Source organism: Tamandua tetradactyla, chromosome 16 (assembly GCF_023851605.1).
Source record: "Tamandua tetradactyla isolate mTamTet1 chromosome 16, mTamTet1.pri, whole genome shotgun sequence".
Taxonomy (NCBI): domain Eukaryota; kingdom Metazoa; phylum Chordata; class Mammalia; order Pilosa; family Myrmecophagidae; genus Tamandua; species Tamandua tetradactyla.
This window is the reverse complement of record NC_135342.1, coordinates 68,797,096-68,812,576: the sequence shown is the minus strand read 5'-3', so window position 1 is coordinate 68,812,576 and position 15,481 is coordinate 68,797,096. Positions and strand designations below refer to the sequence as shown.

At 44.8% G+C, this 15,481-nt stretch overlaps 1 protein-coding gene and 1 long non-coding RNA gene across 9 annotated transcripts in view; one reads left to right on the top strand and one right to left on the bottom strand.

Annotated features, from left to right (window-relative positions):
* The first annotated feature begins 2,106 nt into the window (after window positions 1–2,106).
* On the top strand, window positions 2,107–14,719 carry LOC143659742 (uncharacterized). Of its 5 annotated transcripts, XR_013163694.1 has the most exons (6): window positions 2,107–2,323; window positions 2,666–2,757; window positions 3,054–3,082; window positions 5,105–5,226; window positions 5,671–5,830; window positions 12,026–14,719. It is a non-coding gene; the product is annotated as an uncharacterized LOC143659742 (long non-coding RNA). The 5 variants fall into 5 exon arrangements; XR_013163693.1 differs by lacking the exon at window positions 3,054–3,082; XR_013163695.1 differs by lacking the exon at window positions 5,105–5,226 and having other exon boundaries at window positions 2,108–2,323.
* PDPR (pyruvate dehydrogenase phosphatase regulatory subunit) overlaps window positions 6,008–15,481 on the bottom strand; it is a 62,198-nt gene continuing 52,724 nt past the window's right edge. For 3 of the 4 annotated variants that reach the window (XM_077133015.1, XM_077133014.1, XM_077133016.1), the window contains 3 exons: window positions 12,103–12,285; window positions 10,144–10,544; window positions 6,008–9,194 (listed from right to left, as the gene is read on the bottom strand). In XM_077133015.1, coding sequence (XP_076989130.1) covers window positions 9,176–9,194; window positions 10,144–10,544; window positions 12,103–12,285 — 603 coding nt within the window. In that variant the 3' untranslated portion in view covers window positions 6,008–9,175. Of the gene's footprint in view, window positions 10,545–12,102; window positions 12,286–15,481 lie in introns of all 4 variants that reach the window. The other variant, XM_077133017.1, reaches the window with a different exon arrangement.

Here is a 15,481-nt window from a genome sequence, read left to right as displayed (position 1 = left end):
TGGGTGGATGGAGATTGTGGTAGTTTGATTCAGTTGTCAACTTGGTCAGGTGAAGGTACCTAGTTCTGTTGCTGTGGACATGAGCCAATGATACATGAACCTCATCTGTTGCTCATTACATCTGCAGTCGGCTAGGAGGTGTGCCTGCTGCAATAAATGATGTTTGATTTAATTGGCTGGTGCTTAAATGAGAGAGCAATGTAGTGCAGCCCAAGCAGCTCAGCATACCTCATCTCAGCGCTCGCAGCTCAGCCCAGGCCTTTGAAGATGCAGAAAGGAATAACCCTGGGGAAAGTTGTCGGAACCCAGAGGCCTGGAGAGAAGGCCAGCAGAGATCACCCTGTGCCTTTCCACATAAGAAAGAACCTCAGTTGAAAATTAGCTGCCTTTCCTCTGAAGAACTAATGAAATAAATTCCCTTTTATTAAAAGCCAATCCATCTTTGGTGTGTTGCATTCTGGCAGCTAGCAAACTAGAACAGAGACCCACATGCTGAAATGCAATTACTTTCTTTCCTTCTTGCTGTGTACTTCCACCACCTGACATTGTGCAGTGTAAAGCACTAGAACCTGGCTCAGAGAGAAGAGGTGCTCCAAGCTCCAGCTCCTGGTGTGCAAAAGAAATCCTGGAATAGATCTATTGAAGCAGATGGTAACAATATTTTCCCCACTCCTTGCAATCTCTCTCCTTGATAAACAGAATAAACAAGAAAACAGAATATGTTTGCAAAAGATAAAATTTTAGTGCACTGAAGTATGAGAAAAATGACTCAAGAAGAGATGTGTACATCAGTAAGTGATGCAGACACTTGGCCCAGAATAAGTCATACTGTACAAGGAGGAACTCTGGGGTTAAAGGACAAAGAGAAGGCAAAAACACTCGATTCTCCTGAAAAATAGTGCATCGGTGGTTTTGAGAGGCTGCAAAATACAAGACCCAAAATTGATAACAAAGGAGCCTTACAACTCAGTATTTTAAGTGAGGACAAAGGTGGTGATGGGGGAGGGAGGCAGAGCAAGAGCTACAGCTTGCTCGGGATTCACTGCATGGAAACAGAATGAGATTTCATGGTAAATATCCCCTTATTTCATCCACCATGTCCAGCAGGCCACTAGATTTCTCTGAGACCTACGTGCCTACAAATGCCAATAGCAAGATGGCTCATGAACTTGGAAAGTTTTTCTCCCAAACAGGCACATCTGGGCATCAGGAAATGCTTTCCCAACAACATGCCTCTGAGTAATTGGTCTTTTTGCGGGGGTGGGGTTGGTGACCCCAAATGAACTTTAGGCCCTTGAGTATTTACCCAGCAAGGGAGCACAGCATGCTTTGAGTTTTCACACATCAGAGGAGGAAGCAGCAGTGTTTCTGTCCTCAGGTAACCAGGTGCCACGTGGGCCTGGTGAGCTCACCCGTGAGTGGAGCAGGTACTATGCAGGCTGCGGGTTGGTGGCAGGTGACATGGGCGTCCCTGAGTTGCCCTGGCCTGGCCACAGGCGGCTATGAAGAAAATGTGACATTGGCCTGTAGGCTGGTGTAGTGAGATGGGCTTGAATGTAAACAACGGGAGTTGGAGAGTGTGGTCCAAGAATTAGACGGCTGCGCTTTCAAGGAATTAACGATCGGATGATGTACCACAGCCCTTGGAACTAAGAACGCAGCTGCCTATCGGACGAAGGTCCTGTCCTCAGAGGTTGTTAAGGAGTGGACAGAGCAGTCGACAAACATGTAAGTAATCTACAGACTTCAGTCAGCGATGAGTGCTATAAAGGAAACTGAAAAAAAATGACCAGTGACAGGACAGTGAGCGAGGGGTGGATGGGGCACTTCTCAGGCTCCAGAGAGAGTCGTCTTCCACCCCCGCCCGCTCGGACCAGGAAGCCTCTGCACGCCCTGGACCTGATGTGGCTTTAGGCTGCGGACCCACGAAGCCAAGGCCCAGGCCACCGGGCTCGGCCTTTCGCGTATCTACCGCGCGGGTCGGAAGCCGGAGATCTACGACGTCCCGAGGGTGGGAGGGAGAAAGCGGCGCCAGGGGCGGGGCCTCGCGAGACCCAAACAAGGCCACGTGCCGGGGGCGGGGCCAGGGAGACGTCACCCCCGCGCGTGCGCGCCGCTGAGGACACGTGTGGGCCGTACCCTTGCTGGCGGGGCCGTAAAGCGCGGAAAGGTCGCGGACTCCCGCTTCCCCGGAACTTTCTCCTCTGTCGGACCCGCTCCCCCTTCCCTTCCCTTCCCTTGTCCCCCTCTTCCGGCCTACCGCGACCCCCGGAGCCGTTGTGGCTGCTGCCTCGCCTCAGCCGGGGTGTGGCTGGGCGGAGAGGTAAGGAGGCAGCTGCCGAGGCGCTCTGGGTCCCCTTAACGCCGGGGACCCCTGCGTCCCCCGTTTCCGCTTGGGTCTCCATCAGGGATGGTCCCGGCCGTCCATAGCCAGGAGGCGGCTCGCCGGGGAGTAGAGCGGGTCCGTCGGCACTCGCTGCGGCCGCACGCGAGCAGCTGAGGTTGTCCGGGCCTCGGGGCCTCGTGTCCAGCTGCCCCGGGGCCTGTGCACCGGCTCCTTCAGGCAGCTCAGCCAGGATGCCCCGATTTCGCCCCTCGGGCCTGCACACGCCTGCAGCTCAGGGCCAGTTCAGGCTTGGCCTAGCCGGGTTATCCTTCTCTGCAGGTGCAATTGTTTTTCCGCGTTGAAACGTGCCGTCCGCTTGTGTTTTACTGCTGCAGAGCCCAGCAGATGTCGCCTGGAAAAATCTAGTTCAGGTCAGTGAGCCTTCTTAATGTTTGACCTTTTGGACTGACGTGTATGATACCGAGGTTTGAGTCTGGAATCCACAAGCCCGTGTCGCCCTTGCATGTAATAAGTACCATGCGACGGAGGACGGGGCTGCGGGGACTGGGCAGAAGGGAACGCCGTTCCCGTGGTAGGAATTTAGATTAATTCCTTAAATCTGCCTGATCACCGGGTGCGCTTGTGGAAAAGTATGGTACCCTGGATCAGCGGAGTCTGACTCTCCAGAGGTGGATACTGAGAATTTGTTTTTTTTTCTTCCCCCCAGGTGGTTCTTAGGTTAATAAGATCGTACAGGTGAGCAACGCAGATGTTAGCGTTCTGTCCTTGCTGTCGTCGGTATAAGAAAATTTCAGAACCAGTGGGCCTTGCGTAGCAGAAGATTTTCTTGTAGAGAATGTTCTACAGTTGTTCTTCAGAACTTTTAAAAATATATAATTTGTTTTCAACCAGGTTTTGTGCTTCATTTCTTTGTCTTTGATTTCTTCAGTTTCTTCTTTCTGCTGGTTTTACCTCTATCAAGCTTTGCTCTGGTTTTGCTGCCAAACTTTCTGCAATAGATTTTGGTGCCTTCCTTTATTTAGTGGTGTATTTTCACTTAGATCCTTTTATTGTGTCCTCACCACTCCACTGACTTTTGAAGATCATGCTGAGCTCAAGGGCAAAATCCCTTTCTTGGGTGTTATCACCCTGGGCCTTTATCGTTGTGAATTATTCCATCTTGAAACTCCTCTGTTACCGTGTTTCTTTCTTCTGCACCCTTTGTATTTCCCTTTTTCTTGCTAGGGGTTGTGCCTTATAGCTCTATCCTCATCTGGTTTTATTTGAGGAGTGATGAGTAATTAATTGGCAGGCTCTAGCATCACACTGGCTGGGTTTGAATCCTCTTTCTGTCACTTCCCATCTATTGAACCTTGGGTGTGTCATTTCACTTCTCTGTGCCTCAGTTTTCTCATCTTTGAAGTAAACAGGATAACATCTACCTCATAGGGTTGTAATGACTAAATTAGTTCTAGGCACAAAGCAGTATATGGCCCTTTATAATGACCTATAAAATATTGAAATTAAGGGTGGGCCACGGTGGCTCAGTGGCAGAGTTTCCACCTGCCACACCAGTGCCTGCCCATGTAAACAGTCTCTTGTTACGTGGTCTGGTAAGTTCTGTGCTGGGAGGTTCAGGGTGTGGGGATAACATGGGAGAGTCTCTGAAAAAATGGTAGTGGGATCAGGTAAGATGTCAGAGAGCTGAGACCCGAGGGGATTAGCTTTGTCTAGGGGGGTGGGTGGTGAGAGCTGGGCCAGTTAGTGGGAACAGCATGCACAGATCCTGGAGGTGAAAGAGAGAACCCACTTCTGATGCACTTGAGAAATTGCAAGTAGTTCAGTCTGCCTTAATTAGAGCATTAGGGGAGGGGGTGGGCAGTGGGAGGACAGTGAGGCTGGAAACGGGCCAGATTGTGAAGGATCTTGTACTTCACATGAACTTTTTTCCTGAGGAATCCAATAGTCATTGAAGCATTTTTAAGCAGAGGAGTGAACCAAGATACTTTGGAAAACTTGTTCAGCCTTTTGTGTGGAGAGTGGGGGGTGTAGGTGTGCAGATTAGAGCCTGAAAGCCCTGTTAGGAAGCTTGTGCAGTTATCTGAGAAAGAACTGTTGGCGACTGGACTCAGGTAAAGGCCATGGAGATGGAGAGAGGTAGATGAATCTAAGAGGGCTTTAGAATATAGAGTTGTTAACCTTGTGGTTGACTGCATAGGGGAGATGAGAGATAGGAATCCAAGGTAACACCCAGGACTGTAGCAGGTGGTGTCGGGGGACATAGGAGGTGGAGCCGGTTTGGGGACTGAAGAAGGTCGATGTGCCCAGCTGTACATATGTAGCTAGATACTCAGGGCGGCAGCTCAGGACTGCTGTGGCGTGGGTCATCCGTCAGGGTAGAGTATGAGCTTCCTCAGGGAGAGAGCGTGGAATGCAGAGAAGCGGGCCTCAGACAGCCCTGAGAGACAATGACATAAGGAGCGGGGACAGGAGAAAAGCCAGCAAGAACGTGACATTCAGAAATGAGCGTCAAAATTAGATAGCATGGGGTGGTGTGACAGTGGGTCGGTGGCAGAATTCTCACCTGCCATGCTGGAGACCCGAATTTAATTCCCGGTACCTCCCCAGGCAAAAAATAAAAAATAAAAAAATTAGATAGCATGGAAGAGGTTTTCTGGTCATAGAAAATTGATCTCTAATATGTCCCCACTTTTTATAAATGAAGTATAAAATGAGTTACAGCATAGTCTGCTTTGTTTACTGCTGTATCCCCTACAGCTAGCATGCAGGAGCTCCTGTTTGTTGAATGAATGAGTACTTTTTGAGGATGGCCCAGTTTCCGGATGATCTCTTCCAGCGGGCCTGTCAAGGGAACAGTCCCTTCTCTTCCATCACCTCAAGTGGGTTCACACTTCTTTCTTCTCCCCCTCACTCTGCTGGCTCCTTTCAACCTTCTCTTTTCTGGGTTAATAGTTCAGCCTTCAGATAAATATTCCGTTTCATTCTGAAGTGTCTGGTAGTTCTTACCTTTCATTTCCCCTGCAGTATGCCCTGCCTACGTACAGTGTGATGCAGGGTGTTGGGCAGAAATATGGACTCTGGAGGGAGAGGTGATAGAACAACTGACTGCATGACTCCAGGTTTTTGTTTTGGTTGACCATTTATGAAGTTGGGCATAAAAGGGTCAGTTTAGGATGACAAGATGGTGAGATTGCTGTAGACATGTTAGCCTACCTAAGGGATTCCGTGATATACCCACTCAAAGTAACAGCTGGATAAGCAAAAAAAGTTCAGCATTGTAAAAGGTGAGTGGCTTCTCATCAGATAATATTTTCTTCCTACAGGTATGAACAAGGTGTGCACACCCATCTTCCACCCAGACATGGGCTCATACACACACGGACGAGAAGTGTCTGAAGTCAGCTCTAGAGACAGGTGATGGAATCCTGTGAGAGCAGTTGGACAATGAAGGCTGTATACCCCCAGCCACACTGCATGGGGAGGGTGAGAAAAAATATTTGTGTCTTCTTTACCTCCATTTCCAAATTCTTTCTTACACTTTGGTGACACAGTTATAAACGGTTTTATGTACCGTGTGTATCTTTTATGATGGCACGTACATATACTACATGGAAAATACAGGTCGCTACACGAGGAATAATATTTCTGAAGTGAACCAGGCAAGAGTAATTAAAATGTTTTATTCATTTACAAACCAAGTAATATTGAAAGAAAAAAAACAGTGCATGGGAGAGCAGACATGCTCAGTGACCGTGTGTATCTAAAGTCACCTGGGCTCTTGAGAAAAGGTTCCATTTACTTAAGTGCCTTGAATGTCCTTGAGCACAATCTCATCCTGAACATGAACAGAAAAAATGCTGAGCTGAACTACATGTTTTACAAATGCAAATAATGAGTTAGTACTTTACAATCATTATCATGGTGTTTTATAAATCTGAAGAGTTGATCAGCAAGTAGTGTTAAGTGTGCTGATGAAGCTTTCTGCCCCCCACATCCATTTGTCCTGGCGAAGGAGAGGCTGTGTGGGGTGGATGGAGACCCACAGGCTGAATAGCTTTCCCTCTTGCAGTCCGCATCCACCACTGGACATTATGGAGTGTAAGGCACTAGAACCTCGCTTAGAAGAGGTGCTCTAAGCTCCAGCTGTAGAAATCCTGGCATAAAACTTTTAAAACAGATGTTAACGATATCCTCCCCACCTCTTATAATTTCTGCTGCTGAGAGACAGGAAAACAAGAAGGCACAGTTATGTTTGCAAAAGGATAAAAATTAAGTACACCCAAATATCATGAGAAAAATGACCTATGAAGAAATGTTTAATTCTCCAAGGGATTTAGTCAGTCTGCTCATAGAAGTCAAGAATCACACTGTATAAGGAATGACTTGAGAGTTTAATGGACAAAGAGAAGGAAAAGACATACAAAATGCTCCGTCTTGGAAAACAGTGCTTTGGTGGTGACGAGAAACTGACAGTGAAGGAGCCTTACAATTCAGCACCGTAAGTGGAGGCCAGAGTGGTGATTGGGGTGGGAGGATCTGACATATAAACAGCTTCAATACTTGCTGCAGGTAGAAAGAATGTGGCTAATGCCTAAAACATCATGTTGTTTCATCTACCATTTCTTCGGTTGAGCTGTGCTTTTCCTGAATTCATGCAACTAAAGGGCATGTGAGATGGAAATTCTGTAGTTAAGAGGAAATTTCTTCTGCATCATGTTGATAAAATGCTGCTTATATGAATGCTTATGAGGGATGGGGAGTGCGGAAAGAAAACTAAAATGGCAGAAGGCTCGGTGTTCCTCACTGTTGACTAAACTCCTGTCTTAGTTATTAAAGAGGAACCTTTGTTGACTACACAGACCAAGAGGCAACAAAAAGATATAAAAACGAACCTTCTAGCTAAGTCTTGAAAGCAAACCAATTTAATTGTGCTACCAGGCAGGACCCCATCTTCTAGGGTTAGATTGGTGTGGTAGGTTCCCTTGCATCAGGCACAGGTTCTCAAAGGCTGGTAAAGACTCGCTCAGGTGCCAGCAGTGTGAGCCGAATCCAGGCCGCAGGGCATCTCTGCCGTGACTCCACTGCCACTCTGATCAAGTCCCTCTCGGCCCCATGCTCCAGTCCTGGCAGGGGTGGGGTTACCATTTCAGATATGTGCAGAAGGCAGGGGGTAATGTAGTGTGAAAGCCTGAATATTTATTATTTTTTTAATCATATAGTTTGTTACGTTCTTGAAAGCAACAGCCTAGGAAAGAAGGGAAGCAAATAAAAGCCTCAGTCTGTACAAGGAGCTGCAGTCTAGGGAAGGAGTCCTTCATGCCAACAGGCTGGAGAGACCAGCTTCTCCTCTCACAGAAATGCAGTCTTTGGAGCCAAAGGGAAAACTACTTTGAATCACTGGGGTAAATGGTCTGTGTCCCTGTCCTGCATTTGGAGAAGAGCACCAGAAATGCAGCGGTCGCTGGTCAGATCCCTCTGCTGCACTCAGTTCTGCCCCGGAGGTACTCTGCCTGTGGGGCCAGCACAGGGGAAAGGACATCATACAGGCTATCTAAGCATTTTAAGTTCTTGTTCCTTTTTGCTTCTAAAATCTGAATTAGAGGTCTCCTGACCTCAGTACTATTATCACGGAAGGGAAATCTTTCTGATGTAAATGTAAGTCAGATGACCCTGGCATTTACATGCAGCATGAGTCAGGAGGGAAATACTTAGATGTTTCAAGGTAAGAAAAGGCCCACTGGAGACTTGCAACCCTGGGTCTTCCTCTGCTCGAGGCCATCACATTTTCTGTTCCTAGGTTCAAAAAGATTCAATTGAATATGCTGACAAGATAGAAGAAGAGAAGAATGCAGAGCCCCTTCACCTGAAAGTACACAAGCTATAAGTACTGATAACTGCAGAGAGAAAAAAGTGTCCGGGCACCCACTCACAAGACATCCAGAATCTCAAATCTCTAGGGAGAGAAGACAAACTTACGTGCTCCGCAGGGTGAGCTGCCACACGAGGCAAATGCATGTGAGCCCGTTGCCCAGGAGGTGGAAATGACACTTGCACAAATGAGGGCCTTTGTTTCCAGCAGAGCTGCAGCCATATCTCTGCATCTGGATCATAGTATCTGCAAGCAATCTGCTTGCTCAGGAGGCTACCGCCCCTCAGGAATACAGACTGCCTTAACATCTGATGCTGATGGGTCAGGGAAGCTTAAGTCCCCCTCCTCTTAACCTTCTAAGACGTGTTTAACACCAGATAGAGGCACACAGCCTCAGACAGAAGCTAGAGGCAGGAAAAAGTCACCCTTAGCCCTCTCCATTCACAAATATCACACTGGGACCAAAGAGAGAAAAATACCAGATTCACTTGCTATGCCTACTGAATGAACCAAAGAGCTGATATTTCTAAGGTACTGAGACAAGACTATAATTTAATTAGATCTCTAACAGCAATGTTTGCACTAAAAAAAAAAAAATCAGACGAGGTACCTTATACCCAAGGGAAAAAGCAAGTCTGGGGACTACACAGCACAGTCTGTGATATCCACGTTCAGCCTCACATGACTCGCACTGCTTGACAGTGTGCATGTGGAGTGCTGTTGTGGCACCTAAGTCTTTTTTTTGTCTTCCAGAGGATATGGGAGGCTGGAGGCTGGAGGGAAAAGGGCAGCACTGCCCTGACACATGACTCCTGAGTAACTCACCCCTTCCAGGCTCAGCATGCTCCCGTGGGGCCACAAGGCAGGTCTCTGTGCCAGAGGAAGCCGCTTGGGAAGGGAGCAGATCTCTGAAACTTAGCAAGGCCTGCTAGGTTTTGCTACTCAGCCAGAATGCCACACTATCTTCTGTTCCTGGTTCTAAAGAGGAAAAAACAACTGCTGAGCTAGTGGGTAGAAGGGACAGTTGAGGCTGAACTGATAAAGTTAAATATACTTGAAGAGAAAATCAAGGTGGGGTGACTGAACTTTAAACATTTGAAGAACAGCACTGTTTTAATAGGAGAAATTTCAGCATCATTGGTGGTGAACTTTCCAAGGTCAGACACTGGATGGAAAAACAAAAATAGCAACATGGTTTTCCCTTGACTGCAGCTTACTTGCTTACTATCTAAAAAGAAGAGAATCACTCATTGTAGTGTTTATTAAAAGATGAATATTAAAAGCAGATTGTCCTGGCCCAAAGGTCTGCTAACTGGTTCCATGGGGAGGACAAGGACAGTGCCACTGTCCCTATTACAGAGCAACATCTCGTCCACCCAAGGCCCCTGTTAGTGAGGTAGATGATCAGCCTCTTGGTAGAGGTATCAGAGTGCCAGACCCACAGCACAGTGGATAAGAGGAAGATGCTCTGCCTGCCATGAGGCCGAAGCTCTTCCATGGGGCTGGACCTGACATCTAGCAACCCCACCAAAATTAATAGGTTACTTAGAGAAAACTAAGCCTGAGGGAGATTTGACTCTTGCCCTGAGGCCTGCACAACTCTGGCTTTCCTTGCTTTGAGACCTGGGATTTGAAGTCATAGACTGTCACTTTAACCCACTTCCAAAAGTGAAGCTTGCTTCAGTCCACTTGTCAGATATAACTTCCGGCCGCCATGGTAGTCTTAAGAGAGGGGGAACTGCCAAAGAGATAAGAAGACAAAAGGGCAAGAGAGGTTTCATATGCTGTGAGAAGAAGGAAGGAAGGAAGAACATAAGAGAAGGCAAAACTAAAGAAGGGAAAGATCAGAAAAAGAAACAAGCTCCTAAGAGGATGCTCCCCGAGGGCTGAGATGACAGGGGAAGAAAGCAGATTGCCCTGGCCTTACTTCCCCTGGAAGTCATTGAGCTCCACTTCATCCTTCCGGCGCTTATGTGTGAAAAGGGAACTGAAGGGGTAGAGTTTGGCCTTGGCCTGGAACCGCTGTCCTGCAATGTCAATCTCGTATTCTCCACGGTTGATGAAATCTGCCGTCACCACTTGTTCTGCCCCAGTGTCCTCAGAAAAATTGTGCACAAAGCCCAGGCAAACATGGCGCTCCAGGGTGAAGCTGTAGGCACTGCTGGTGGTGATGCCAACATAGCGCCCATTTCGGTAAATGGGCTCTCCCCACCAAGGCCAGAGGTCGAGGTCTGTGTCGTGGTCATCCAAGATGAACATAGTGAAGCGTTTATACATCCCATTCTGCTTCTGTTGCAGCAGGGCATCCCGACCAATGAAATCCGTCCCCTAGGAAAGAAAAGGAACTAAGATGCCCATTCACTCTCCGACCCCCAGCTCAGAGGAGGGAACAGTGGGAAGGGTCCCCTGGTATCAGTGCAATTGGACGTCAACACCCTCCCCACACGCCCAGCATGAAAACCTCCATTCACGATACAAAAGACATCCTCAGAGTTCTGTAACAACAGACATACACGTTTCTTTTTCCAATTTTGTAAACACAGATTTTGATCACAAGACCACACCAAACAAAAACACTTGGAACAAAAAATCAGCCCTTAAAATACTTGGATTTTACAAAACAGTGTTTTTGTATGATCCCAACAAAAAGTCCATGATCTGTAGCTACATATAGTCTGTGTGTGTGTGTTTATATATACAATTTGAACAATAAACAAGATGGAGTAAAATAAAGCATTAACTGTGTTTATCTCTGAAGAGAGAAAATATAGGTGGTTTTAATATCCTTCTTTTTACTTTTCCTATTTGCCAAAAGTCAGTTGTAATTGTTCAAAATAAAACAAAGTAAACCTTAACAGCAGGTAATGACTGATAATTGTGTATTGTAAGGTTCAAGTGCTACATAGTGCTTAACTCATTTAAAAAAAAAAAGGAAATGACACCACAGATCGATTGTACTGATACAGAGTAACTGACAAGATATTTTGTTAGGTGAAAAAAGATGCAATACAGCAAATATGTAGGATCTCATTATCTAAGTAAAAAAGAAAAAAGGTGGAGGGTGCCCCTGAGACCACACTCTAGTTCTTGCCCAAGGAAAGTCAAAGGATAACCTGACACGACAGCTCAGAGGCCTGCAGTCATTTGCCACTATGTACTGTGCTCTTTGCTTTAAAAATGACCTGAGTTTGTTTGAGGTTATGAAAAAGTTGGGGTAGCATATGTTGCTGATGGTAGCACAACACTGTGAATATGTATCATTGAACTGTAAACCTGGAAGTGGTTAAAATGGGAAATTTTGAGTTGTATATATGAAAATAAATCAAAACAAAAAAGGTGGAGGACAAATTATATACTAAATTTTTATACTATATTAAAGCTCTCTAAAAGGAAAGATAAATGTATCTTCTACCAAAGGGGATAGTGAGATTGGGAGGGGTTCAGAGGTAGGAAAGAGATTGCATTTTCACTCTACATTCTTCTTAAGTATTATTTTTTTAACCATATTCATATATTACTTTAAAAAGAAATTTTTAAAATTCAGCAACTGTGAGATGACCAGGCTGTTCAAATATTCATGCTATGTTAATTTTAGTTAACTAATTACCATAATCAACTCAGAAACATTCCCTAGAAAGCACTGAGTCTAAAAGAAAGCAAAGCTCTGGTGATAAGAAGGTCTATTATTATGTTTTCATATTAAGATTCTTTTATGTCATAGACAATTCTTTCATTCTAAGGACATCCTAATCATCATTTATCTGTTGCCATCACTGAGGTCTCAGTATTTTTACACTTTCCTATTTCAGCTCTTCCTCCTACTCTCCTGTGGCTGTAACCACTCAGGAAATGGAGTGACAGATTGGAACCTGGATATAGACAGTACCTTCTCTAACTTCACCCGGAACTCTCGTCCACATTCCAGGGGTGTTGTGAAGGTATTTAAATCCTGACCCCAGAAGGCAAAAAACTTCTCGATTCGGAGACTGCGAAGAGCATAATACCCAGCATTCCGGATTCCATATTTCTGCCCAACACTCATCACTTCATTGTACACGTGCAGGGCATACTACAGGGAGAGACAAAAGGTTAGTAACCACCAGACACTTCAGAAGCAAACAGGAAATATGTGTGGAAGTGCCTGACAGCAGACACTATAAACCCGGAGAAGAGACAGTTGTATTCAATTCCCAGGCTGTCTTCAAAGGAGCTACAGCCCAGGAATAATGAGTAAAGTCCGTGAAAGCAGGATTTATCTTTCATCTGGGATAGTCAATTTAGTATATAGCAAGAATTAAATAACTTATACATGAACTCTCACTACCACTCTGTAAATGACCATTCTTCAGACTGCTTTTAAAACAGCCACTCATGGTTCACAACCTGCTAGTTCTGGCTTCGTTCTCCTGCCCCAATTAACTACCCAGTCCTGATCCTTCCCTCATGCACTGGCCCATGCTATGAAGCACATGTTATACTAGCTGTAGATGAGTAGGCACAACACCTGATCTTTCCCATCAGGTGTGACACAGCTTAGAGACCTAGAGGAGTTCCTGAGGAGCCAGTACAGCTGAGCTCTCCTGTCCATGGCCCAGTACCTCTAGCCTCTCAAGCTGTTCTTGGTTCCAGAAATGTGTATCAGATAACCTAACTGAACATAAGATGTCTCCAATTTGAGAGCAAGTATCATTATCTAAACACACTCTGATGAATGATTACACTGCTTTAAAAACTATAAAAGTAAAGTAAAACAAAAAACGGTACAGAAAAACAGCCAGTAGGCATCCACTGGACATACCACTGTGATCAAGACAACTTTATATAAACGAGGAGAAAGAAATGAGGAGAAAGGGAACCCATGCTAATGAACAGAACACTCAGCCTGTGGTGTGTGAATGTAAACCAGGCAACTAATCTTGCAGTAAGTGAAAGGAGCAAAGGAAAGACTACTCCTCTCAAGAACTAGGGATTTCCTGTGGACAAAAACAAGAATCTGCCACCTGCCCTTAGTTTTGGAAGACCTCTCCTCAAAGAAATAAGCACTGCTTCTTGAGGACAAAAGCCAGCTTGAAAATAACTGTGGGATGACAAATTCCCTCTCTGAGTCGTGAAAAATCCTAATCAAAAGGCCTCCCGAGAGGGCCACCAAGTAGGAGGAACTCCTGCAGCAGTCTGCTGGCTGTGGAGTGTGGCCAGGTACACAGGCACCCAGGGGATAGCCCAATGAACTCACCATGTGTCGCAATTGGTCTGTGTGTACAGGTAAATCACATCTGCTACATTTGTATCAACTCTCCTCAAATGGTGGATCTTCAGCTCCACATCGTATATTTGAGTGTGGGTAAGCAGATGAAGCTCTCATGAACTGATAAATCTGCGCTTCATTTAATAATTAAAAAGACTAAAAACAATGTGAGTAAAGTCAAGAACAGTGGACAGGGGAAGAAAATTACAGGAACAAAAAATGGTTGAGAAGGAAGAAAAATTATTTTTTGTATATGATAAGACTGAGCCTTGGAAAATCTGGAGAATAAGCTAAAAACAAAAGATAATAAGGAAGCGTTGTAGATAGAGAATATACAGAAGAAAAAAGCTTTCATAAGTCATAATGACTTAGAAGAGAACGCAGACACCCAATTCACAATAGCAACAACAAAATTAATTGAATACCCGTGTTTGACTCCCAGAGCCTGCCCATGCTATAAAAAAAAAAAAGGAATAAACTTAAGAAATGTGTAAGATCTAGAAGAAGCTTCAGTATACCTCCGGGGGACACTAAAGAACCTCAACAAAAGCCAAAGCTAAGAATATCAACTCTCCATATGTGATACAATACCAGAACTACCCCAAAGGGTGTTTTTTTTTTAATTTTTTTGGTCTGTGTGTTTTAACCAAATTAAAGTTCACAAGGGAAAACAAGCAAACAGGCATTGTCTTCCTTTCCAGAGTCTTCCAAGCTATAAGGGAACATAAGCATTATAAAAACTCAGTATTTAAAATAGTATGGTTCTGGATCAATCATGAATAGCAGACCAAGGTAATGGAACAGAAAGTCCAGAAATAAACCTAAATACATAAGGGAATTTAGTATCCAATTGTGTTAGATTCAGTTGTCAACTTGGCCAGGTGAGCATACCTAGTCTTGTTGCTGAGGACCTAAGCCAATGAATGGCACGTGAACCTCATCTGTTGCTAATTACATCTGCAGTCGGCTAGAAGGCGTGTCTGCTGCAATGAGTGACGTTTGACTTAATTGGCTGGTGCTTAAATGAGAGAACGCAATGTAGCACAGCCTAAGCAGCTTGGCATTCCTCAGCTCAGCCCAGGCCTTTGGAGATGGAGAAAGAAATCACCCTGGGGAAAGTTGTTGGAACCCAGGGGACTGGAGAGAAGACCAGTAGAGACCATTCTGTACCTTCCACGTAAGAAAGAACCTCAGTGGAAAGTTAGCTGCCTTTCCTCTGAAGAACCAACAAAATAAATTCCCTTTTATTAAAAGCCAATCTGTCTCTGGTGTCTTGCATTCCAGCAGCTAGCAAACTAGAACACCGATAAAGGTACAATCTCATATGAATTGAGAAATGAACTTTGCAATAAATGTGGGATTGGGAAAATTGGGTATCCATTAGAAAAATATAAAAGTTTGATCCATAGCATATAACAAACTCCAAAAGACAATGCAAAAGGATCAAGCTTTTAAATATTTTTAAAAGTAAAATATATATATATATATATACACACACATACATAACAAAACCCACAAAGCACAGAAGAAAATTGGGAAGATTTTATAACCTTGGAGAGAGGCAGTCCCTTCTACATATGAATTATATTCTAGAAACTGTAACTGGGAACTAGCAAAAATTATAATAGCAAAACTAATTACAACTTACTGAACTTGTTAACTTTCTGACAGATTGTAGTGTAGCCAAAAACAAATACTTACAACTGGTAACTCACCAAACTACCCCAAATGCTTTGATGCTTTACTGTGTAACGACGCAGCCTCATGATAACTCCTGACTCTGCACTTTTCCCTTTATCTTGTTTTGTAACTTAGAAGTCTTGTGATCTTGCTAACAGCCCCTAAGTTTATTAATGAAGAAACTTGAGTCAACCCACTCCAATTCCTACCTTTGATAAAGCCAGTTCTAAGCAGAGTTAGCCCACCTGACAAGGGCAGTAGCATAAAGCTTTAACCTATAATAATACCTCTCTGCAGTACTAAAGTCATGCTTATTTTCATGTTAAAGCTGTCATTTTTT